Source organism: Carcharodon carcharias, chromosome 3 (assembly GCF_017639515.1).
Source record: "Carcharodon carcharias isolate sCarCar2 chromosome 3, sCarCar2.pri, whole genome shotgun sequence".
Taxonomy (NCBI): Eukaryota; Metazoa; Chordata; class Chondrichthyes; order Lamniformes; family Lamnidae; genus Carcharodon; species Carcharodon carcharias.
The window spans coordinates 120240273-120266599 of NC_054469.1; the positions used below are offsets into that span (position 1 = coordinate 120240273).

The window sequence follows — 26327 nt, forward strand, 5'->3', positions numbered from 1 at the left end:
AATCTTTTGCAAGAGGTTTCACTGGGATTTTCTATTGTGGTTAGTTATTTAAGTATTGGTTTGTGTATTTAACATACTTTTTAAAAAGGTAATCTACATTATGAAAACTTAAAACACCTTGCTTTATAAAATTTATTTTTTAAATCAATTAAAACCCAAACTTAAAAAATCCAAGGAGTCTACTTTAAAGTTGTGATTTTTCAAAACTGTAGGGGAAGATCTTGGAGTTCTTGTAAGACTGCCGAAGACCTCAAAATGAGCAATGTTCAGTGATTTTCCTCCTTTAGATGATTATTCTGTCCTGATATATGTAGATGATCACTAGGGAAGATTTTCAAAATTGATTACTGGTTGTTATGCCCATCACTTAGCAAGAACATTTACCACAAGAATATCTGAATTGAGACAAGCATGGAAATGCTTAAGATGGAGTTTGGAAATTTGCTGACAATATTCTGTTGTTGGCATGAATTCTGAATTAAGAAATATGTGGCATCTGCTCAAGGCCCATGGTACCATCCTTTGCTCTGTGGTAGCACTTTAATGGAGTCAGAATATTGTGGGTTCACTCCAGAAAACTGAGCACACGTTATTGAAATATAGTACTGAAGAAATGTTGCACAGGTAGAGGTACTGTCTTTTGGATAAGATGTTAAATTGAGGTCCATCAGCCCTCTCAGCTGGACATAAACGTTTCTATCAGACTATTAAAAGAAACAGGGGAGTTCTATGATCAGCAATGAGATACTGACCAGATAGTTTAGTGATGTTGGTAGAGGTATAAATATTGCCAAAAGCACTGAAAGAACTCCTGATAGTTCCAACACAGCTTTTTCTGAAGTAATATTCAACGTCCTTTTGAGCTCTTCTTGTTTCTCCATGGCTATATATTGATTCTGCAAGGAGTTTTTCAGGGCCGCAGCTTCTTTGTGTGCCTTTTCTGCCTGCTGTTTTGCCCAGCTGCATATCTGGTTGAGTTTTCCCAACTCCTGCATTGATTTGCCAATTGTGGAAGTGGGGTCATTATTTCCTCCTGATACTTTTGTGTCGTCTCTGAAATTTGTTTGTTCGGATATCGAACAGCTTGGTTCATTTGAAGACTTCAGTTTGTCGTGCATTTTCAAATTTTGTGCTTCAAATCTTTCAATTCAGCTCTGATGCAAATGTTTTCCTGTAGTACAGCTTCATTTACTTGTTGCACGTTTTGCTTCTTTTGAGTTACCTCAGAGAGCTTTCCTTCATTCACAGCTAGCTGCTCACCCTGCAATGCCATCTGTTGTTTCAGGCTGGGTATTGTCAACATTTTCAAAAAAGCTCTACTTTTATATTTTTCGGCTGCTTTTCAGTCATTTTTTTCTTCTGCAGCTTGTGCATTTCAGGGCAATGACGTGGTCAGCAACCATCTTGTTTACTTGAATATTGTTGCCCTTGCTCTGGAGTCTTTTGTTACCATTGTCCTGAGATCTTCTGTTGCCCTCTCACTTGTTGCCCTCAGCGCTTTATTGGGAGTTGCCCTCTCTCTGGGGCCTCTTGTTGCCCTCGATGCCTTGTTGGGCATGTGCTAGATTGTCTTCTGGGGTCTGCACTCTCCACGACTTGGAATTTAAAATACCTGTGAAAGCCTTTTATTATCTCATCAAATGTTATCAGGTATTGTTCTATATGTTGGCTATGGAGTACTTCATCAGCAAATGAACCAAAGACGAATAAAAACTTATCAACTTGTACTTCTTCTGATTCTTTATTTAATCTTGCACTTCTCCCGTACACTAAAAATTGTCTCCTCCAAGACTCCCACTCTTTTGTCTGGTTTAGCCCTTTCCTTGGCCAAAATGTGTCTGGCTCTTCTAATTTGCTGTCCATGGCTGTTTTTTTTGTAGTTATCTTTTTAAATGTCATTGCCCCTTTAAGGCAGTAACTTTATTTAACTTCAGCCTGTCTCTGCAGCCAGTCAGTTTCGTTGTTCTGCATTTCCCATCCTTCTCTGATCTTGGCAAACTCTCCAGTGATTGGTTGCTTCATTTTTTTTAAACTTTGAGAACCTTTCCCTTTTTCAAAAGGAAAATGACTGCAGTGATTTCTTTTCTGGGCGATTCTTTCTCACCCCTCTTTTGCCTCTGCAGGTCTTTTATTAACGTCTCATGCTTTGGGAGCTGCGGCGGGTGCGCATGTTTTTTTTTGAAAGCCATGAGCTGTGAACGCGACAGTTTTTTTTTAACTCAGTGCCATTTATTTTAAACTCTTAAGAGCAGAAGCAATTATTTTTTTTTCTTCACTGAAATAATTTACTTTTCCCAACTGAAATAAGTTCCCTGCCTCTGAAGCTGTACAGGCTTTTTCCTATTTTCTTTTTTGACTGTGCCCTGCAGGTTTCTCTCTTGACTCTGCCTGCCAATGTTTTTTTCCAGGGTTTTATTAACTTGCAGCTATCTTCCAGTTCTCTAATGATATGCTGAAGCGTGGGACTGCCACCTATTCTATAATATAAGTACAGCTTTTTGCTCAACCTCTCGTGAACGAACCAGCTCCTTTTAACTTTACGTTACTCAGGGTCTTGCAAGTTTCCTGTAGTGTTGCTCACTGATCTTGTGATCACAGCAGTTTTTCACCCTGTGCCACTCGAGCCTCATAATGAACTTCCACTCATTCTAGTAGATTCCTCAACTTCTAAGTCTGTAGCAAAGCTTCTTAAACCGTTTCTTCAATTTTTCATCTTAGATGCAAGTCTCTCTAGTTAGGCTTCAGTTATTTTTAGTTTTCCATATCTTGGGATGCTGTTCAGGGTTTATCGTTTAAAATGCAACCTTTCTTTTCACTGCTGTTCACCGTGTTGTGTACTATCGCTGATCACCGTGTTGTATTTTGGGTCAGTTTGATGTCAATGATGAAATCTTGAGACTTGTATATTTAAACATGAAACGTTTATTGGTATTCTTTAACTATTTACAGATTCCAGGTTACTGCATGGTGCTGCTACCAATTGTCACCTGCTGCTTCTGGAATGTTCTGAGTCTAAATCCATGTGATTCTATATGTCATATAGTGGGCGGTGCTATCCTTTAGTCATACGCTGATGCTTGTTCAGCCGAGTACCTTTACACCCCAATGGCATGCAAGCACATACAACGTCATGCAGAGTGAGTGTGTGCATGTGTGTGATACAGTTTAAAAAAGGACAAAGATGGCATTAGGGTCTGAGCAGAGACTGAATTGGATAGTTCTACTGCTATCCTTCAGTTTTGCTAGAGCTGACCAGACTGTGTTAATAAAGTTTATAAAACTTGAGTATTGATGGAAAAAGAGACATGTCAAAGCTTAAAGACTAAAAGTTTATAAAGGAGTCTCTGGGGAATCTTTGCCATCAAGACTGTCATGGTTCTGCAGGGAGTGTGTCATTTAGGTGATGACTGTCTCCGGGAAACTATGATGGAGTAGAGCTACCATCGCAGGTGACTTGAGGACTAAATCCATTGAGTGAGAAAAGTGAGAGATCTTACATTCCAAAGGCCAAGCTGAAAAGACTGAGAGATTGCACGTGGTGCCACATTTGATCAGGGGCGTGATAAAAATGCTTGACATCTTGTGAAATAGTCTTTGTTGTATCTGCTATTCCATGTCCGGAGAACCCTGGATGTCGAGGGACATAAAGGTTAGGATTAAGGAAAAAAGTTAAGCTTATGTTAGATATCGAGGGCTCAATATGGCAGAGTCGCTACAGGAGTATAAAAAGTGCAGAGGGGAACTTAAAAAGGCAATCAGGAAAGCTAAGAGAGTGCGTGAGAAAGTATTAGTGTGTAGAATACAGGAAGACCCAGAGGGTTTTTTAAAAATATATAAAGAGCAAGAGAATAACAAAGGAAAGAGTGGGGTCAATTAGGCACCATAGAGCTAATCTGTGCGTGGACCCGGAAGATGTGGGTACGGTTTTCAATGAATACATTGCAATGGTCTTCACAATGGAAAAGGATGATGCAGGTATAGGCATCAGGGTGGAGGACTGTGAAATATAGAGCAAATTCACATAGAGAGGAGGCACAAGCGGGTTTAGTGGCCTTAAAAGTGGATAAGTCTGCAGGCCCACATGGGATGTATCCTAGACTGTTGAGAGAGGCGAGGGAAGAGATATCGGGGGTCCTGGCAGTAATTTTCAAATCCTCTCTCGCCACAGGTGAGGTGCCAGAGGACTGGAGGACTCCTAACCTTGTCCCATTATTAAAAAAGGGAGGAAGGGATAGACTAGGAAATTACAGGCCAGTCGGTCTAACCTCAGTGGTGGGCAAGTTACTAGAAAGAATTTTGAGGGACAGAAAATATCTACACTTGGAGAGAAACAGATTAATCAGGGCTTGTCAGCCTGGATTTGTTAAAGGAAGGTCCTGTTTGACAAATTGATTGAATTTTTTGAGTAGATAACCAGGAGTGTTGATGAGGATAATGCATTTGATGTGCTCATCATGGACTTTAGCAAGGCTTTTGATAAGGTCCCTCATGGCAGACTGGTCAAGAAAGTAAGAGCCCAGGGGAGCCAAGGCAAAGTGGCACGTTAAATCCAACATTGGCTGAGAGGCAGGAAGCAGAGGCTGGTGATAGAGGGATGTTTCTGTGACTGGAAGTCTGTTTCCAGTGGGGTTCAGCAGGGCTCGGTGCTGGGGCTCTTGCTGTTGTACATAAATGATTTGGATTTAAATGTAGGGGGTATGATCAAGAAGTTCACGGATGACACGGAAATTGGTAGGGTGGTAAATAGTGAGGAGCTGTAAACTGCAGGAGGACAGCAATGGATTGGTCAGGTGGGCAGAGCAGTGACAAATGGAGTTCAACCTGGAAAAGTGTGAGATAATGCACTTGGGGAGGGCTAACAAGTTGAGAGATTACACGGTGAATGGTAGGATTTTTGGAAAGTACTGAAGAACAGAGGGACCTTGGTACGTATATCCACAGATCCCTGAAGGTAGCGGGGCAAGTAGATAAGTTGGTTAAGAGGGCATATCGGATACTTGCCTTTATTAGCTGAGGGTTAGAATATAAGAGCAGGGAGGTTATGCTGGAACTGTATAAAACGCTGGTTAGGCTACAACTGGAGTACTGCCTGCAGTTCTGGTCACCACATTATAGGAAGGATGTGATTGCACTGGAGAGGGTACAGAGGAGATTTACCAGGATGTTGCCTGGGCTGGAGGGTCTGAGCTATGAGGAAGGATTGGATAGGCTGGGGTTGTTTTCCTTGGAGCAACGAAGGTTGAGATGGGACCTGATAGAGGTGTATAAGATTATGCGGGGCATAGGTAGGGTGGATTGGAAGGCACTTTTTCCATGAGTAACGGGGTCAGTAACCAGAGGGCCTCAATTTAAGGTAAGAGGTAGAAGGCTAGGAGGGGAGTTGAGAATTTTTTCTCTGAGGGTGGTGGGAGTCTGGAACTCACTGCCTGAAAGGATGGTTGAGTCAAAAACTTTTCGTAACATTTAATAAGTATTTAGAATATTCACTTGTGTTGCCATAGCCTCCAGGGCTATGGGCCAAGCACTGGAAAATGGGATTAGTGCAGTTAGATCTTTGTTGACCAGTGTGGACACTATAGACTGAATGGCCTCCTTTGGTGCTATAGACGTCTGAGTCTATGTGTAATATATAATTTGTACTGACCATAATTTGCCTGTTAATTCATATTTAATTTAGGTAGATTCTGATTTGTGTTAAAGTAATAGTTACAAAAAGTGGAGTTTTGTTGGTAGTTTCTCACTTGTGGCTCATTTAGTAGACTTGGTTATTTTGGTTTATGGTTCCCCAATGGGGATCATAACAAAAGTACACCAGGTTCACAATGAAACTTGTTCAAGTGGTATGAGCAAAAGGCTTTTAAGGTTAGAATGTTGGATTATTCCAGAAAGATGGAAGAAAAAACTTACATCTGTATAATGCCTTTTATGATTTTGGGCGGTCCTGAACTCCTTAACAGGCAGTTGAATACTTTTGAAGTTTAGTCACTGTTGTAATGTAGGAAAATGTACCATAAGGTAAAATGGGTAAAAGTCATTGGGACACTTGGCAGCATTTTATTGTAGGCCTTAAAGATCTCCAGTATGGTGGGGTAAATTATGTAAGCTACCGGGGAATGTATTTCTGCACCACCCTGAGTTAAAGGACAAAATGAAGACAATTTTTTTGTTTGCCTTTGCATAAATATTGTTATGAATGTCTAATGTTATGACTCCAATATTTTAGAGGTGTAGCTTTTTAGTTTTAGAAATGTAATTTTAAATGTAAGTTCAATGGGAAAAATTTCTGGTAAACATCTAGATACTGGCAAACTACACAACTAAGATAATTCCAATTTAAACTTGTGTTTATTAAGAAAGGTCATAAACAGCAGGTGGGCTTACTTAGCTAAAGAACTGGAGACATGACGCTTATATTTTTTAAGTAAAGGATAAGTTATGCATGTGGTTTGCAGAATTAAGAGAAACTTTAAAATTAAAAGGTAGTTAATTTGCAATTCTACCTGGGAACAGGCTGTGTATGACACATGGAGATGGGTGGAGCTTAGAAATAAGCTCAAAACAAAATATCTGTGAGTTCAGTTAGAGCATATCCAACGGCAAGACTGGTTGATGCTTGTCTGGTAAAACAGCTTTTGGTCTTATGTAACTTGTAGCTTCTTGAAATCTGAGAGATAAAGCCAGACCTACACTGAAGCAGAGTAAATGCTAGATCTGTTGTCCATGATGCAGCCTGTGATTGAGAGTTAGGATTTAATATAAGACAAAATTGCTAAGGGGAAAAACAAATGGAGGATTTGTTCAGCAAAGAAATCTACTATAATCCTCTCAATAAAAGGCAGTTAACCTTGTTGGAGTAGGTGTTCTGGAAGCAATCATCTTGGTTGCATTTTGAAGCCATAGCAGTGTCTATTGGAAACCAAGGGCATTTCCTGATGTTTTAAGCTACTGCACAGGAGTTGCAGGGATGCCCATGCTTGAGCTGTGGAATCCAGAGTTGTGAGGTTTGAAGGGTTGCTTAGCCAAAAGCTAATCAAAGGAGTCCTGTGAAACCTTGTAACTTGGCAAATAGCTAGAACACTGAAGAGAAATCAAAGTGAATTTCCGAGAGCAGTGATATACCTTTTGAGTTGACCCAGGAAAAGTGAACCTTAAAGACTTCGTAAGGTAAAAGAGTTCTTGGGGGAATAGAAGGCAGAGCTGACTTTATAGCATTAGGCTTTACAAGCTATTGTGTTAAGTTAATAGTGCTTACTTTGTTTAATTTCTCTTGTATACAATAAAGTTTGGTTTTGTTGAAAAATGTGAAATTGTGTGGCGTAGTTCTGTCGTTTAATTGATGGATATTGAGATTTTTTCTTTAAACTTTAATGGCCCCTAATAGGATTACAGCAATCATGCTTTTAAGCCCATCTCTTATCAGGTGTGCAGGAGACCCATTTGTAGTATAACTAGCAACAAGAACTTTATTTATCAGTTTTTTTATGCAAAAACCTTGTGTCTATGATGTGAAACTTGTATGGAGATTTGCCTCCGTCAGTCCATGTCCTTATTCTTTATATGGTTTTCAGAGTTGCATATAAGAACTATGAGCCTGCTCCGCCATTCAATAAGATCATATCTGACCTGATTGTAACCTCAACTCCACATTCTTGCCTACCCTTGATAACCTTTCATCTCATTGCTTATCAAGAATCTATCTACCTCTGCCTTAAAGACATTCAAAGACACTGCTTCCACCGCCTTTTGAGGAAGAGTTCCAAAGACTCCTGGCCCTCTGAGAGGAAAAAATTTCTTATCTGTCTTAAATGGGCAACCCCATGTTTATAAACACTGACTCTAGCTTCTCCCACAAGAGGAAACATCCTCTTCACATCCACCTTGTCAGTACTGTATTAACTGTGTTAACTGTATTCCTCTCCGCAGACGCTGTCAGACCTGCTGAGTTTTTCCAGGTATTTTTGTTTTTGTTTCAGATTTCCAGCATCTGCAGTATTTTGCTTTTATCTCCTCAGGATCTTGTATGTTTCCATCAAGTTGCCTGTTATTCTTCCAAACTCCAGTGGATATAATCCTCATCTGTCCAGTCTTCCATCATAAAGCAACCTGCCCATTCCAGGCAGTTATGTAATAAAAAATACAGTGGGTTCAGAACTTGTCATCTTCAATGTATAATTACTTTGTGTATTCACTATTTGGAATTGTTTTGGCAAATAGTTAATTTTTTTACTTTTTAAAATTTTTAGGACTCCTTTTTAGCAGAGAGAGAACAAAACTTCAGTTCACAGAAAATGGACTTAGTACAGATATGCTGTGTTTGTCTGGGAGATAACAGTGAAGATGCAGACGAAATTGTCCAGTGCGACAATTGTGGAGTGACTGTACATGAAGGTAAGTGCATTGGGTTTTAGCAATGTTTAATTGTAAATATAAACAATTCAGCTTTAATTTGTTGACCAAATAAAATTGGCAATGAAGCTTAAACATAAGAGCCGTGGATAACATCCTAGATTTGTATTTATACAATTGCGTCACTACTAGGGATATTTCATATCACTTCCATCTGCATGTGACTGATGAGATTTCATTTGCCATTGTTTAGTTGCCAGAAACAAATTCAAAAGTTCCAGTTGATGTTCCCATGTGATCTTTGATTGACTTCATGTTATAGGCCATATGCTTTTCCTTGGCTTCAGTTATTATATTTGTTGGTGCAAATTTATCCGAAGAATTGGGTGTCACCCACCATCCTACAGTTTAACACCTTTTATACACTTTGAAATAATAATCATAGCTGTATGAAGGGTTGTAAACAACTTGATTGGTACCTCCGTTGTCTTTTAATGTACCTGATTAGCAAAAGTGTGTTTTTCAATCTGTGTAACCCCGATAATATGAATTTGTGCCTCATGCTTAGTTATTTGCCACACTTCAAAATTATAGGGAGTCTGTTTTAAAATAAGAATTTTGCACTTGTTGCCATTCCGGTTTTGGAATAGTGCCTCATTTCTTTAACTTTATTTAATGTATTTTTATGTATGATAAGACAATCTAGGATGTCAAGAGTACTGGTGTACATGAGAATGAAATTGACTCAGACTTGAATAGACATACTGGAACTTTCTAATGGCTTCCTCCATCTCAAATGCCATTTTTTTCCCCATTGTGGTCAGTTTAATGGCAGATAATTTAGACATTTCTGTGGGGACAGCATGATCATTCTGAATGGTTTAGCAGTCTTGTTTAGTTATGGGCAGTTCATTATATTAAGGAAAATCAGATTTTGAGTTCTTTATATGTTGAAAATGAAAGAAGCTGACGAGTTATTGACAGCATGACATGGAACACGAAAGAAATACGTTACTTGAATTTATACAGCATTTTTAAAAATGTTGCCTCTGACCCTTCTTGGGCTGGAGGGAGACATGTAGTGCCAGTTTTCAAAAGGGAAAGCAAGGCAGAAGTAGGTAACTATAGGCCCATTGCCTTACCTGCTAGCATCTTATCTATGGTAGAAATAGGATTGCCAGAATAAAAAAAATTGAGTTACTAAGATAACTAACATGGCCTCTAAAAAAGATAGGTTGGGTGAAATTCACTGAATAGACATTGCATACTTGTTCAGAATGATTTTGATTAGGTGCCACACTAATTTTCTACAAGATCTTCCTGTGGTACCCTGCAGGTATCAGTGTGGAGGCTGTTTTGTTTTATGATTTTTCACTAATGACCTGAATGGGGAACAGTTTGCAGATGATATGAAGATTCTTGTTTAAGCTCATGGGTTAAAAATAAACTGCAACCAGATGTTGATGTGATGGGGGAATGGGCCTGCATTTGGAATATGACATTTAATGTAGCTAAATGTAATATTATGCAGGACAGGGCCAAGACCTTATACTTATATGCTATTAAGTACTAAACTAAAGTCTGTTGAGAAAGTAAAAGATCTCCATGCTATAATTCGTATTTATCTTTTATGATTCATGACCCATTCTGAGAATCAGTGGGCAAAACAATAAACTACGTCTCAGTGTTAGGCTTATTTCAGTACAAAATAAAAGAATACATTATTCTTGTAGTAGATCTTGATTAGGCCAGTGGATTCTCTGTATAACCTTCAAAAGATAACTGGGGACCAGTATCTGGGGTAGCGTGTGAAAGGTTGCTTCAGTACTGAGTAAGATAAATTATGGTCACTCTGATCTTGTATATTAGTTTGAACAATTTAGAAAGAAAGAAGGATTTTTCGGATATTTGTCTTTCTAAATTGGCCTTGGGCTTTTTCTTTTTTCTCTCTGTTTCCACCACCCCCCAACCCCTGGGAACACCATCTTTCTTAGGAAAAAAAATCTAGGTGACAGTGCTGGAACTTATTGAATGATTAGTTTGTTGGGATAAAGGTAAGCACATGATACAGTTGTACACCCTGTTTAGTATCATTGAAAAATGGTTACCTAGATGGTGTGCAAACAGATCAATAGAAAATCAAAGCAATTTCCATACCTATCTAAGCCCAGTATCTGAGGGTGTTGGACCCAAATTACAGTTAATAGGTTCTGCAGTTCAGGTTGCAAATGGTAAACTTCAGTGGCACCAAAAGGAAAGTTTAATTTTTAAAATATCTTCATTTGGTGGTGCTTCTTGGAAATGAAGTTTGAAATAATTTTTCCAGATTAATAAAAACTAATCTGTTTTGTGCAACATGTGTTTCAGCTTCATGCTATTTTCAAAGAGATTCTTCTGAGCAGAGATCAAAACTTGTAAGAACTTAAGATATAAGGAGTAAGCCATAAAGCCACTTGAGTCTGCTTTGGCATTCAAAAAGATCATTTGACCTCATTCCACTTTTCCCACCTGATCCCCTTTTCCTTTGATTTCCCTAAAGTCCAAAAATCTATTGATTTCAGCTCAAATTTATGCAATAACTGAGCATCCACAGCCCTCTGGGACAGAGAATTCTGAAGATTTATATCTCTGAGCGAAGAAACAGCCTCTCAGCATCTACCCTATCGCGCCCCCTCAGAATCTTGAGTTTCAAAGCGACCACCCCTCCTTCTTGTAAGTTGGTCAGATGGGCTGATCAGTGGCAAATGGAATTTAATCCAGACAAGTGTGAGGTAATGCACTTGGGCAGGACAAACAAGGCACGGGAATACACGATGAATGGTAGGACCCTGGGAAGTACCGAGGATCAGAGGGATCCTAGTCTACATGTCCACCGGCCCCTTAAGGTAGCAAGACAAGTAGGTACGGTGGTTAAGAAGGCAAATGGGATACTTACCTTTATTAGCCGAGGCATAAAATATAAGAGCAGGGAGGTTATGCTGGAACTGTATAAGACACTGGTTAGGCCACAACTCGAGTACTGTGTGCAATTCTGATCACCACATTATAGGAAGGATGTGATTGCACTGGAGAGGGTGCATAGGAAATTTACCAGGATGCTGCCTGGGCTGAAGGGTCTGAGCTATGAGGAGAGATTGCATAGACTGGGGTTATTTTCCTTGGAGCAGAGGAGATTGAGGGGGGACATGATTGAGGTGTATAAAATTATGAGGGGCACAGATAGGGTAGACAGGAAGGAACATTTCCCCTTGGTGGAGGGATCAATAACCAGCAGGCATAAATTTAAGGTAAGGGGCAGGAGGTTTAGAGGGGATGTGAGGAAGAATTTTTTCCCCCAGAGAGTGGTGGGAGTCTGGAACTCACTGCCTGAAAGGGTGGTAGAGGCAGAAACCTAACATTTAAGAAGTATTTGGATGTGCACTTGCGGTGCCATGGCATAACAAGGCTATGGGCCTGGTGCTGGAAAATGGGATTAGAATACTTAGATACTTGTTTGACTGGTGCAGACTCAATGGGCCAAAAGGCCTCCTTCTGTGCTGTAGACCCCTATGACTCTATGAGCTCTTGAGAGTATAGGTCCAGTCTACTCAAGCTCTCATCATAGGACAACAATTCTATCTCAGGTAAAAGCAAAATACTGCAGATGCTGGAAATCTGAAATAAAAACAGAAAATGCTGGAAAACCTCAGCAGGCCTGGCAGTATCTATGGAGAGACAAACAGAGTCAACGTTTCTTTAGCCTTGAAGAAGTCATATGGACTCAATGTTAACACTGTTTCTTTTTCCACAGATGCTGCCAATCCTATCTCAGGAATCATTTAGTCAGTTTGACTTGAAACAAGCAACTTCAGACCAAATATATAATTCAACATCTTTTGAAGTTATTCTGAGACAAAATGCAATAGCCAACTATTTTTCTCAAAATTACATTTGATCAATAGTTCACAGGTTACCTATTCAAATAGATAGCTACTTTCAGCTAACAGCTTGACTGGAATGCCCAAAATACCAGCCTGAGCAAAGAGAATTAAATGGCACCTAAGTAGAAAGTTTAGGAGCAACTTGGAATGATATATTTGAAAAGACTTTGTCCATCAGACTATAGTGTAAATTATTTCCCATCTTTCTGAAATAGCTAATAATGATTGAATTTAAGCCTATGTTTTAACCCCTTAAATGTTGTATCTAATAATTTAAAAATGCAGTTGGGAAATGGCACAGAATACAGTTTTGTTGCATTTTAATATATTAGAAACCAAAAATTCATATTTTGAAGTTTGAACTTCAGAGACATGCACATTATCAATGTTACTGGCTATTTGTGACCTTCAATATATTTTTAAGAAGCTTTGTGTTAGGCAAAAGTTTAGACAGTGGAATCACGTACTTCATTTTTAAAACCATTAGTCAAGTTTCCTCTTGGTTTATCTGTTCATGGACAAAAGATGCTAGTCAAAGCCCAGGCTGGGAGATGTTTACCAGCAGTGCAAACTTTCCATCTGGTATCAGTGTTTTCTTGTTAAAACAGAATGGTCATAAAGCACTTCTTATTGAACTGTCATCTTATTGAATTGCCTGTGACGGTAGACTGTATTTAAATTGTTTTTGAAGAACTTTGAATCACTGATATACCTTTGTTATTTAAAGTAAAGTTCTTTAAACTCTCCTATGCTCTGGGATAACTTCACCTAATTTAAATTGGAAAATAATTTATCAAGACTACATGTGGATAGCCAAACAATTAAATAACCAGAACCATCCTCTCTGTCAAGAATATATATATTTGCAGTATTAATGCTGTGATTTAATTGATACTAGAGGCATAATTATAATGCAGCTTGGAATGGAAAAGTCACAGAATTCAGTTAACTAGGATAGATAAATTATTTTGTAAGTTCTAGTGACAGGATGTGAATATGATACAACACAGAGTTATTGTTAGCCTTTATTCCCCACACGAGTTTTAGGTTTACCCCATCTCATAAGAATACAACCTTTTCAGAAATAAACCTTTATTTCTATCTCAAATTGGCAACCACAAAGCAAATCGGATAAATTTAAGCATTGAATGAGCTCGGGACAAAGTTTGTTTGCTCGCTATCTTGTCCCAGGTATGCTGAGTGATACAGAGAGATTATATGAAGGGAAACCAAAACTGGTGTTAGAATAATATGTATGTAAATTGCTCCAATTTGGATAATCGTTACGGGTTTGTTTTTAAAAGCCTTCAATGGGGATTTATTTTGCTTTGTGGGGAAGATGAAGAGATGTGAATTGGACCCCAAGTTGAATACTTAACGCTAGAAGTGCTGGGATGAATCTGGTCTGAAGTAAATGTCATTTAAAAAAACGATTTAATTCCGCAGTTGGCTGGTACAAGTTAAGCCAGTATTAAAGGAATGTAGGGGAAGATAAGAACTGAACACTTAGTTCTGTGTGCTGTGTTAATGGAAAATTATTTACTGGGTTGGGTGGCAACTAGCTAAATTGTTGGCTTTATGTATGTTTCCTGTGAATGACACACTTGCTACTTGCAGTTATTTTCCGGTGGTGACTTATTTTGATAGTTTGTGTCGTTTTTTCTTCCCTCTTCACCTTGTAAATTTATACAGGCTGAAATAAAGGTTAACAGGAAAGCTTGTCTTCATTCCAGTTTAAATATAACAGTATTTATCTTCACTTCATTCCGCAGCTATTTATGAGGGCCGTTAATTGGTAGATTTTGTTGTATAATGATTTGATGCGGAATAAACAATGTTCTGTTTCAAGTAATCATTTACACTCCATGCCAGTATATTCTACTTAGAGTACCATTGCAGTACAGTACAAGCTCATATGAGCTACGCAGATGCCAGAGCTTTTTATGCCAGAATTTTTTAAAAGTTCTTTCACAGGATGTGGGCTAAATGCCTAAATCTCTAAATGTTCTTTAGAAGATTCTGGTGAGCTACTTCTTGCATTCCATGTGGTGTAGGTACGCGTACATTGCTGTTAGGAAGGGATTTGATCCAGAGACAGTGAAGGAACAGCAATATAGTTCCAAGTCAGAGTGACATTGGCTTGGAGGGCAATTTGTAGGTAGTGGTGTTCCTATACATTTATGGCCATTGTCATTTTAGGTGGCAGAAGTCGCAGGTTTGGAAGGTGCATTTAAAGGAGCCTTGGTGAGTTGCTGCAGTGCATCTTGTAGATGGTACGCACTGCTGCCACTGTATGTCAGTGGTGGAGAAAGTTAAAGTTTAAGGTGGTGGATGGGGTGCCAATGAAGCAGGCTGCTTTGCCCTGGATGACGTTGAGCTTCTTGAGTGTTGCTGGAAGTGCACTCATCTCGGCAAGTGGAGAGTATTCCATCACATTCTTGACTCGTGCCTTGTAGATGGTGGACAGGCTTTGTGTAGTCAGGGGGTGAGTTACTCACTGTAGATTTCCCAGCCTCTGAACCGTTCTTGTAGCCACAGTAATTGTATGGCTGGTCCAGTTCAGTGATAACCTCCAAGATGCTGATAATGGGGGATTCAGCGATGGTAATGCCATTGAATGGCAAGGCAAGATGGTTAAGTTCTCTTTAACGGAGATGGTTATTGCATTGCACTTGTGCAGCGTGAATGTTACTCGCCACTTATCAACCCAAGCCTGAATTTTGTCCAGGCTTTGTTGCATATGGACAAAGACTGCTTCAGATCTGATGAATCATAATTTAAGAAAAAATTCATTCACAGGCTGTGGGCTTCGCTGGCTAGGCTGTCATTTATTGCCCATCCCTAGTTGCCCTTGAGAAGCTGGTGGTGCTAGGCCGTTTCAGAGGGCATTTACAAGTCAGCCACATTGCTAAGAGTCTGGAGTCACATGTAGGCCAGACCAGGTAAGGACGGCAGATTTCCTTCCCTAAAGGACATTAGTGAACTGGATGGGTTTTTATGACAATCGACAATGGTCTCATGGTCATCATTAGACTTTTAATTCCAGATTTTTTTATTGAATTCAAATTTTGCCACCTGCCAAGGAACCCAGGTCCCCAGAGCATTACCTTGGGTCTCTGGATTTCTAGTCCAGTGACAATACCACTATGCCATCGCCTTCCCTAAGTAGCGCTGAACTTTGTGCAGTCATCAGCGAGCATCCCCACATCCGACCTAATGATGGAGGCATGATCATAAATGAAGCAGCTGAAGATGATTGGGCCTAGGACACTACTTTGAGGATCGCCTGCAGTGATGTCCTCCGATTGAGATGATTGACCTCTAACATCCACAGCCATCTTTCTTTGTGCTAGGTATGACTCCAACTGGATTTCTCCTGATTCAGTACTATTGCTGGAATGCTGTCAGGGCCTAAAGCCTTTGTAGTATCCAGTGCCTTCAGCTGTTTCTTGATATCATGTGGAGTGAATCAAATTGGCTGAAAACTGGCATTTGTGGTGCTGGGGATTCCAGGAAGAGGCAGAGATGGATCATGCACTCAGCACCTCTGGCTGAATATGGTTCCAAGTGCTTCAGCCTTGTCTTTTGCACTGATGTGCTGGGCTCCCCATCATTGAGCTGGGGATATTTGTGGAGCTGCCTCCTCCAGTTAAATTTTTAATTGTCCACCACCATTTCCAACTTAATGTAGGACTGCAGAGCTTAGGTCTTATCCGTTGGTTGTGGGATCGCTTAACTCTGTCCATCGCTTGCTGTTTCTACTGTTTGGCATGCAAGGAGCCCTATGTTGTAGCTTCACCAGGTTGACACCTCATTTTTAGGCTTTGTCTGGTACTGTTCTTGGCATGCTCTCCTGCATTCATCATTACACCAAGGTTGATTCCCCAGCATCAAGGTAATGTTAGGGGTGGGGGAAGATATGACAGGCCATGAGATTGCAGATTGTGGTTGAATACAATTCTGCTACTGATGGCCCACAGTGCCTCATGGGTGCCCAGATTTGAGTTACTAGATCTGTTCAAAATCCCCTATATAGCATGCTATAGTGTTACACAACACACTGGAGGGTATCCTCAACGTGAAGTTGGGACTTCGTCTCCACGAGGTCTGTGCTGTGGTCACTCCTACCAATATTGTCATGGACAGATGCATCTGTGCCAGGTAGGTTGATGAGGCCCTGTTAGCACCTGCCGCAGACCCAGTCTAGCTCCTGTGTCATTTAGGGCTCGGAGAGTAGTGGTGCACTTGAGCCACTCTTGGTGATAACCGTTGAAGTCTCCTAACCGGAGCAGATTCCGTGCCCTTGCTTCACTCAGTTCTTCTTCCAAGTAGTGTCCAACATGGCGGAATACTGATTCGCCAGCTGACGGGGGATGAGGGGTGGGGTGTGGTTGGTAATAATCATCTGGAGGCTTCCTTGCCCATTTTTAACCTGATCCCATCAGACGCATGGGGTCTAGAGTCAATGTTGATGATTCCCAGTTCAACTTCCTCTCGACTGTGCACCACTGTGCCACTACCTCTGGCGGGTCAGTCCTGCCAGTGGGACAGGACATACTGAGGGATGGTGATGGAAGAGCCTGGGACCTAGTCATACTCACCGAATTATACCTTTAGACAATGTCAGGCTGTTGCTTGCCTACCCTGTGTGATGGCTCTCCCAATTTTGACACAAGGCCCCAGATGTTAGTGTTAAGTCAATGCAACTCAGGTTTACATAACCCTATCTGTTCCCTATCTGCCTTTTGAAGTTATTCCTAAATGAAATTGTAAAAAAAATAAAAAATGCTTTACCAGCTCAGTATTTTAACTAAATGATCCCGTATTATAAACTATTTAACAAATCTAGCCAATCTGATGTATTTAGCTGAAGTCCAGCTTTCCTCAAATGCTGTTTTTGCACTGCTGCTTGTTTGGCCAATATGGAAGACCAGGATTTGTGGATTGGCTTATGGCATTTAGTGAATCTCCTCTCTCCCACCTCCCAAGGTAAGATTGTAGAGCCAGGATTTGGTGTAAATTCCAGAAACTTACTCACTGCGGCCACCCATAATTCAAACTAAACGAGCAACAAGAAGCTTGTTTCGAAAATGTGGCTTCAGATTAAATGTGTAGTCGTTATTCATCCCACACCAAGATGTAATTCTGACTTTAAAAGATTGAAAAGGTATAAACAGAGGTACGTTATGCTGAACCTTATAAACATTAAAAACTTGGTGCTAGATTTTTAAATAGAGTGCTATTCTACACTGAAATAAGGAATTCAAGGAAATTATTTTAAATTCACTTAAAGAGAAAAGTCACAGAATATTTATGCTGTATCCCTCATTTCGTTTAAGGGATATGGTGAAAGATGAAACATTTTCTTTCTACCATGCAATTTATGGTACAGAACCTGATAACATTTCTGCCATGTATTTGAAGTTTCACCCTTTTCCTGGTAAAACTAAACTGATTATTGTTTAGGTCGGAAAATATATCCATGGAGTTGAAAGATATGCATCCTACTAGTCCAAGTTCCAAAACCTCTGTCATTCCTTCCTGTACTATAAATGCAATGACATTGCTAGCTTACCAGCATGGTACATTTTCCAGAGCTATGATTTAACATATAATTTTATGCAGCATTTCTCTACGCCACATGTGGTACTTTAGATGAGAAATTTTAGTGTGTAAGTATAAGTGGTGTGTTAATAGATTGGATTTGAGCAAGCTGTTAAGAGTAGGTTGAGCTTTACTCAATACCTGACCATACTTATATTTGACTTGTGAATGCTCAATGCTAATGGTCACTGAAATGAAAGTATATAATTAGTAAAATATATATATATGCGCGTGTAATCCAAGAATATCCAATAATTTAAATTAACTCAGTGGCCTTCTGCAAAAGAAATTTAATGAATTAAAGGACATGAGGGAACAAAAAGGAGTGGTGCTATATTGGGCAGTGAAGGGAGATGAAGGAAATGAAGTGAAATTAATTTCCAAATTGGCTAAAAATGAATCTAGTAAACTGGGAAGGAAGGAATGAAATACAGTGGCATGGAATTCAATAGTAATTTTTGAGGAGTCTTTACTTGCTAAAATCAAAGTAACTTGTGATATATGTTTCTTGTACAGGATAAGCCTGTTTAATCAAAGATTTCATTAATTTATACCCAGGATCACAATTTGTGTTGAGTATGGAACAACATGGGTTAATGATATGTCAGAAACCTTGGAAGTGGAACTGGCTAACCTTGATTTAATGAAATGAAAGCCACTTTTTACCATGTTGGGAAAGGAAAATGGAGATTATCTAGAAAGAACAAAATTTAAGATTGAGAAAAATAAATCATTCCAAGCTGCTGAATAAAATCTTGCATTATTTGACTTGTGAGCTAATGGAGTCAGAGTGAATGGAACTAGGGAACAATTGCGATGAATAAAATAAATTTGCTCATATAGCCTGAGTAGGCCAATCAAAAGTTACTGCATTTAAAAAAAATGAAAGCCAAACCTTTTATAAGCTAGCTGTGACACAAAATTGTAGCAGTGTTCAATTGAAAGCAAGTGGTCTGTATATAAGATAATTAAAAATAGTAATAGTTATCAATGTGACTGCAAAGTCTGAGTTTTAACACATGTTGCTCATATGTATTGTTCACCATTAATCTTATACTTCAACCATGCCAGCACGAACTTCACAGTGGAGGAGCAGGCCATTTGGCCCATCATGCCTGCAACCAGCTCTCCGAATGCACAATTAACCCACCTTCTCCCTGTAACTATGCAAATTCTTCCTTTTTGGGTAATTGTAATTTTCTTTTGAATTCCTCAATTGAGCCTGTATCCTCCACACACTCGGGCAGTGCATTCAAGACCTTAACCACTAGATGCGTGAAAAAGCTTTTCCTCATGTCACTATTGCTTCTTTTGCCACTTCCATTAAATCTGCATGCTCTCGTTCTGGATCCTTTCACGAGTGGGAACAGTTTCTCCCTATCTACTCTGTCCAGACCCTCATGATTTTGAATACTTCTACCAAATCTCCCCTCAGCCTTTTCTTCTCTGAGGAAAACAGTATCAACTTGTCCTCTTCTCCAATCTATCCTCATAACTGAAGTTCATCATCCCTGGAACCATTCTCATGAATCTCTACTGCACTCTCTCCAATGCCTTCACATCTTTCCTAAAGTGTGATGCCCAGGACTGGGTGCAGCACTCCAACTGAGGCCAAACTAATATCATACAATTTCAACATAACCTTCTTGCTCTTGTACTCTGTGTTCCTCTTCATAGAACCTAGGATACTGTATGCTTTATTAACTGCTCTCTCAATTTGTTTTTCCATCTTCATTGACTCATGCACATATACACACAGTCCCTCAGCTCCTGTACCCCCGTTTAGAGTTGTAACCTTTATTTTATATTATTTCTCTATGTTTTATCAAAGTTAGGTGAATGCTAAAACTATTATTTTGAATAGTGCTTTAACTCTGTGCTAGTGAGTGGAGTGCTCAGTAGGGCCATTTCAGCATTGATTACATGTAAACCATCATTGATTACATGTAAACCAACATTTGAAGTTCTGTCGAAGGGTCATGAGGACTCGAAACGTCAACTCTTTTCCGCCGATGCTGCCAGACCTGCTGAGTTTTTCCAGGTAATTCTGTTTTTGTTTTGGATTTCCAGCATCCGCAGTTTTTTTGTTTTTATTTTGGCTATTATACTGTTGATTAAAAATATTGGGGCTTTTTTTTTGCAGAGTATTTCAAGAATGATGGGACTGATTTGGAAATTATCTCAAAAGACTTTGAGCAGTGGATTTTCCACAAAATATTCAGTCACCTGGCAGTATTTAGCAGCTGTCCCAGGCTGCAACAGTAGGATTCTTCAGAGCATATAAATAATCTAAAACTGATTGTATTAAATAGAAAGTTCCCTTAGCAGTTTAATATATTGCTAGTTCACACATTCAGCTGCTGAAAATGAATTAATATGGAAGGAAGACTTATCCAAAACTTGTGGTAATTTGTGTGATTTTGTAAGGATAACAAGAGCTAATAAGGATGTTGGCCCTTTACGCGCTCTCGTACCCCTAACAACTGCTTTGTAAGAATAAATATTGTGACTTGACTTCTCTCTTGCATAATACCTTAAGTAATGAAACTTTTCGAATGCACAGTGCACTTGACATTTGATACTAAAGCAAAACTAGTTAAAAAAAATTTGAATTTTTAGCCAATTTTTACTGTATTTATCTACATGAGTGAAAACATATTAAAACTTAGAAAAATTATATGTCAGTGCCATAATGCAAACAGAAGTGTCAGTATATAATAGGACATAGCATGCTATGCCAATAGGTTTAAATTTTGTCAATACACTTTAATATTACATGCTGCTTGGATCATAACTTCAAATAGCCCCTGTCACAATGACCATCCAAAATGTATTTTAAGCCATACAACTCCAGTTTGGAAGGACAAAGTGTATTTTTGGACTTTTAGGCGTTTCTAACAATTTAAATGGACATAGCTCAAAAACTTGACAATGCACCATTGTGCTTTGCTGAATTTTTTGTGTTTTCACTGAATCATTTCATATTTCACGATGCATTATAGCTGTTTCAATAATTTTATCACTTCTTTATCAATTGAAAATATGTTTGATAAGTAGTTAACCTTTTGTGGTCATTGTCATCATTTCCATCCTTCCATCTATGTAATATGATGGACATGCATAAAATTCACTGGGGGATGGGATAGCTTCATATGATGTATTTATGGTGTTGCCGAAAGAGACCAATAGATGAGTGCCAGGTTCTGCCATAAGTGGTTATCAGGTGTCGTCGTTTGTTTGATGCCTGTTGCTAAGTCACTATAACCACTGATTGTCATGGTCGCACATGCTGGCACACAGGTGATGTTGCCATTTTCTTTTGTCGGTTAGTGTCTCACGGGTGCAAAAATCAATGTTCAGGACTTTCATGTCACACTTGTGAGCATAATTGCAGTAGAGCTTTGGGCATCCTACTGTTTTTCTGGCTCCAGCCATCTCCATTCAGAATATCCGTTGGAATGCGTTTGTCTTCCATCCTGCCAACATGCCTATGCCAGCGATGTCTCCTCTGCTTGATATTTGGGAGATTTGCCTATGAGAGCACTGCTGCATTTGTGATTTTGTCCTTCCATGAGATGCGCAGTGTGTGCCACAACCAGTGAAGATGAAAGGTGCTGAGCTTCCTTTCTTGATAAGTTGTCCCACTGCCATACAGCAAGATGCTGAGAACACAGGCCTTAAAAACTAGCATCTAGGCCCTAAGAGTCAGCTTTTTGTTGTTTCATCACGTTTTATGCTCAACCAAAGTGGTAGCTGTTTTCTCTATGCACGTATTGAGATTTGCATTAAGAGACAGCTTGCCACTGTGGACCAAAGGTAATAATTTGCTAACCACTTCCAGAGGAGTGTTATTTCGTGTGATCAAGGGTGGAGATATGAAACCCTGCCTCGTAACCACAGTTTTCTTGAACAGGGAAGGTAGAATGTGGGCTGGGCAGCAGCTAGAGTTAGGACCGGAGCCCAGTAATCCAGGGCTCTGAGCGAGATGTGGGATGTGTGCTCAGGGAACTGGGTCTCTTTGCTCTGGGGAGATTGGTTTTGTTGGTTGGCTTGGTTTCCAAAAGGGTGCGGCTGAGCGTCTAGTGGCCTCAGGGTGAAGAGAAGTCTGAGGCGGTTTGGGGTGGTCGGGGAGGGAGAGAAATTTGAAGTGTAATGAGTATTTGAATACAAGTAATTTAGTGCTGAGGTGGGTGTTTATTGAGGAGGCTAAATTGTGTAGGTTTTATTGAGGTTATTAAATTGTAGAGGAAGGGGCAGTATTCAGGTGGGGGCTCTAGTGCTATGGTAGGGATTTTATTGAGGGGGTTCATGATGAGGTTGGGTTCTGCTGGCTGTCGCTGGGGATGGGGTAGTTAACCTAAATGATCAATAGAGTAAAATACATTAAAAGGTGGAACCTATAAGATGATTCTCCATTTACACATTATGAAGAATTTGCCTTTTTTTCTGACCAGTCGTTTTCCTCATTTCACAGATTCAGTGGTAAATTATAATTTGAGTAAACTATTGCTGATTTTTGGAGCAGAGTTACCAAATTGTGAGCATTGATGTTATTTGCAAAGGGCTATGTTGAACCTTTTTCATCACACAATTACCCATGGGTATCATTTATTTTCTGTATCAGTATATTCCCTTCTTTTTTTCTTCTCATTCCAATGGATGTTTCGATTTCTTGCTGTGAGTGCTGCCTATCCTTTGCAGAGTATAAGCTCCGTGACTGATGGGGCATCACAGCTGTGTCTGCACACATGCAGCAGGTGTTGCTGATTAGTAATTAGGATTCAGAGCTGTAATCAAATTACTTGCCCTTTCTGCCCTCTCCCCACCCTGCCTTAATGGTACAAATAATTACAAAGAAAGATTTGTTCGTTCTATTGAATTGCCTGCTTAATTTTTTTCCACATGAACTTGGTTTATGAAGTAGACTGTTCAACAACTTGCACCAAATATACAGCTCTTATAGACAAGTTGAACATTTTGGAGGGTTGCATTGTGTTACACTGAGTTGCACAATTATGAGTCAATTATTCTCGATCTTGATTGATGTATAGGTTAGATGAAAATTTTACAGCATTACTTCAAAGAGAAAGGAAAGTGAAAGACATCCCAACAAAAATGTTTGACACATGGAGTTGCTTGCTGTTTGAGACTCCAAGGAGCAATCTAGCAAGCAGGGAGTGTGGACTAGACTGTGTCTTTTCAGAGGTCGTGAAATTGACTTTTAAAATAAATACTATTTTTGTGTACTTCTCGATATGTTTTATGAAAGTGTTTTTCCCAGACCTACTCTGCCCCTTACATGCAATATCCAGCAACAGTACTGAAAAAGATTATCAACTTCACTGACCCATCATGAAAAATGGACAAGTGCACAGCAGGTGAGAACAAGTTCCGTTTAGCTGTAGTGCTTATCATGGCCTAAATCCTGATGTAAATTTGAGGCCATAAAAACTCGGCTGCCATGGTTTAATTTGTGCCAAGTTCTATTCTCCAATCACCCCTGTGTTCTCTGACTTATATTGGCTCCGCAACATCTCATTTTTGTCTTCAAATCTTTCCATGGCCTCACCCCTTCCTTTCTCTGCAATCTCCTCCAGCCCATGCTTACCTAACTCTAGCTTTTTAAGTACCCCTGATTTTAATTGCTGCATCACTGGTTGCTGTATCCTCAGCTGCCTAGATCCAAAGCTCTGAAATTTCCTCTGTCAACTTCTCCGCCTCTCTACCTTGCTTTCCTCCTTTAAGATACTCCTTGCCCAAGCTTTTGTTGTTCTGACCTAAAATCTCCTAATGTAGCTCAGTGTCAAATTTTGTTATGTAATGCTCCTATGAAGTGCCTTCAGAAGTTTTATTCTTTTAAAGGTGCTATGTAAATGTAAGTTGGTGTTTTTGGTTTTCTGTCTGGGCTCATAAGTTGAGCATTGGAGGGCTGCCAATAGCTGTAGAACTGTGCCAGGAGGAATTGGTACCTTCTGGAAAGATGAATTGAAAATTTGTGGTGGGGTGGTGGGTAGAATTAAGTCCTGACTTTCATGCATTGATGACAATGATTTTAATTTCACTGTATCTTGGTTCAATTCTGACTTCATGCGCACAATTGAGTATAAAATTTCATAGTATCATAAATTGAAAAATTAATCACTGCCTTTTACAACCTATATTCTATGTTATTTATTGTGGCTCTATCCCACCAATTTAATCTGATAATATTTCTGAAAACTTTCCTGCTGGTTTTTCTTTCGGTCCCCCCCCTCTCTTTTTCCCCCATCCAAAGCTAAAGCTAAATCTAAATCCCAGGATAGTTATCTAACTTACATCCTAGATTACAAATCTTGGGCTAGTTGCCTTCCTGATGTGACCATTTTATAGCCCATGTAGCTGAGGGCTCACCTTCTACAATGCATCATTTGATTAACTGTCTACCAGTGCTTATAAACCCCATAATAATATTTCTGCTCAGTGTTTATCGAGCTGATTTTTAATGAGCAATAATTCACATGTGGTTAACTTTATTTGGGAGTCCAGTGCACATGCCTGTTTCACTGCTTGGCGAAGGGAAGAGGAGGAATATTTTTATTGATAATTCTTGCTTGTGGCTCTTTAATTTCAGTTTTCATACTCTACTCAGTTTCAGTTAAATATCTTGTTTCATTCTATTTAGCATTCTAACAGCTTAGAATGCTACCATTAGATGCTACCATTTTTTTCTTCAGTGAAAATCAGTTCAGGTCTATGAATCTGCACATAGCTTAAGAGCCCTAAATCTTGAATAATCCTTGCTGCTTTTCTGAGAACCCACCTGGCACATCAAAGCTGTTTTCACAGTGTAGTAGGCAAAGCTACACACAATATTGTAAATGTGGTTTTAACGATGTCAAGGCTTGAATAGCTTATTTGAGCATTTGGCAAATTGCACTTGAGACACATCCCAGTATATGATTGTGCTCGAGACCATAGGAATGTTCATATGTGGTTATATTTGCAGAAATAAGTAAAAGTATCGTTAATTACTCATTGTCCTTCTTGCTGCCCCTTTGCTGTATGCTTATTCTTCTCTGAATCTGAAAATTTGTAAAATGCAACTGGCGTGATAACTTTTGAAGCCTTTTCAGAGCTTTAGACCATCATCCCTTTGTAATATGCCCAAATAATTGAATCTTTGCATTAGGATATCAATTGTGTGTTTTACCAGAATTCATTTTGATTCATGTGTTTTGTTGTATTTCTCGATAGATTCGTGCTATGTGCTCATCCAGTTTTACAGTTAATATCCATAGTGGCCAACCATCTAGTCCTCCTGTTTTTTTTTAATAAGAAGCGTTGTTTATGCATGCTGCCGAAGTATTGCACATTTACTTCAAATGTTTTGTCCTTGTGGCACACCATCACTTGCCCATCCTACTCATACTTGCTGCAGCTATATCATGAGACTCTCATTGAGAAGCAGGAGACTGTCACCACACTTAATCTTCCCTTTTGAGGTTGGTTTTAGAAGAAGCAGAAAACTAAAATTGGGTTACTGATGGGAGCTCTAGACAGGTATGCCTGGTTCTGAAGGCTTGGTTCTTGGTATAAGACTGCATGGACATCAAATGGGGGTGCGATTAATCGCATCTGTTCTTTTCCCTCTGCATGAACTCTTATTCCTCTAAATCCATCACTGCCATTGAAATTCCAAAGGAATTGCTCTACTGAGCTCTGTGGTGGTGTTAATGAAGCAACAGCTGTTAGCAATTGTGCTTCAAAAAGTTTAAATGCAAAAATGCAGCTGTAAGCACCAGTAGCAAGTAATGCATCATGTATAATGAAGATACAGATGTGAGAAAATCTTCTCCACACTCGCCCACCATTAATTTTAAACTTAATATGAAATTATCAAGCACACCTTTCAAGAATGAAACGCTGAAGATTAAAGCATGAATTCTCAGCAGTGCCCATTGTATACAAACAAGCACTGTTGAAGAAATAAATATGATTGAAAATTGCAGATTTTAGTGTGGAATCATTTCATGTAGGATTTCAAGATATTAAGAGTTGGATTGAGGTTCTGACTTGATGTTTGGCACCTAGTAAATTGAGTATTTGAGTTTATTTGGTCAATTCAGCAATAAATCCTCCTTTACTGCTAGGGTTCAATGTCTGAAAATGCCATTGCTAAGTTTTGGTAGGAATCCCAATAGTCACTGTAATTGGTGTGCACCAAACAATTCTTTCCCCCAAGTTATTTTAACCTCTTGAGTATGTATTGAATGAAGAAATGTTTTTTAAAAACAAATGGAGCATGAACTCTTGGAGCTAAGCAGAGAGTGCGTGAGGAGTGGGGCCATGAGCATTGAGAGGGGAGTAGGGCCATTAATAGCCAGAAAGGAGTGGTGGGGCCAGTAAAAGCCAGAGAGGAGTCTGAATCCAGCATGATAGGAGAGAGTAATATCTTAATGTGTGAAATCACCAGGAAAC

At 39.4% G+C, this 26327-nt stretch overlaps 1 protein-coding gene across 12 annotated transcripts in view; it reads left to right on the plus strand.

Annotated features, from left to right (window-relative positions):
• The window catches only part of phf14 (PHD finger protein 14), a 309934-nt gene that overhangs the window by 17705 nt on the left and 265902 nt on the right, over positions 1–26327 (plus strand). For all 12 annotated transcript variants that reach the window (XR_005942595.1, XR_005942597.1, XR_005942596.1 and 9 more), the window contains exon 4: positions 8244–8388. Coding sequence is in view for 9 of the 12 variants with exons in the window: in XM_041183757.1 (XP_041039691.1) it covers positions 8244–8388 (145 nt within the window). In the remaining 3 variants the exon portion in view is untranslated. The remainder of the gene's footprint in view (positions 1–8243; positions 8389–26327) is intronic.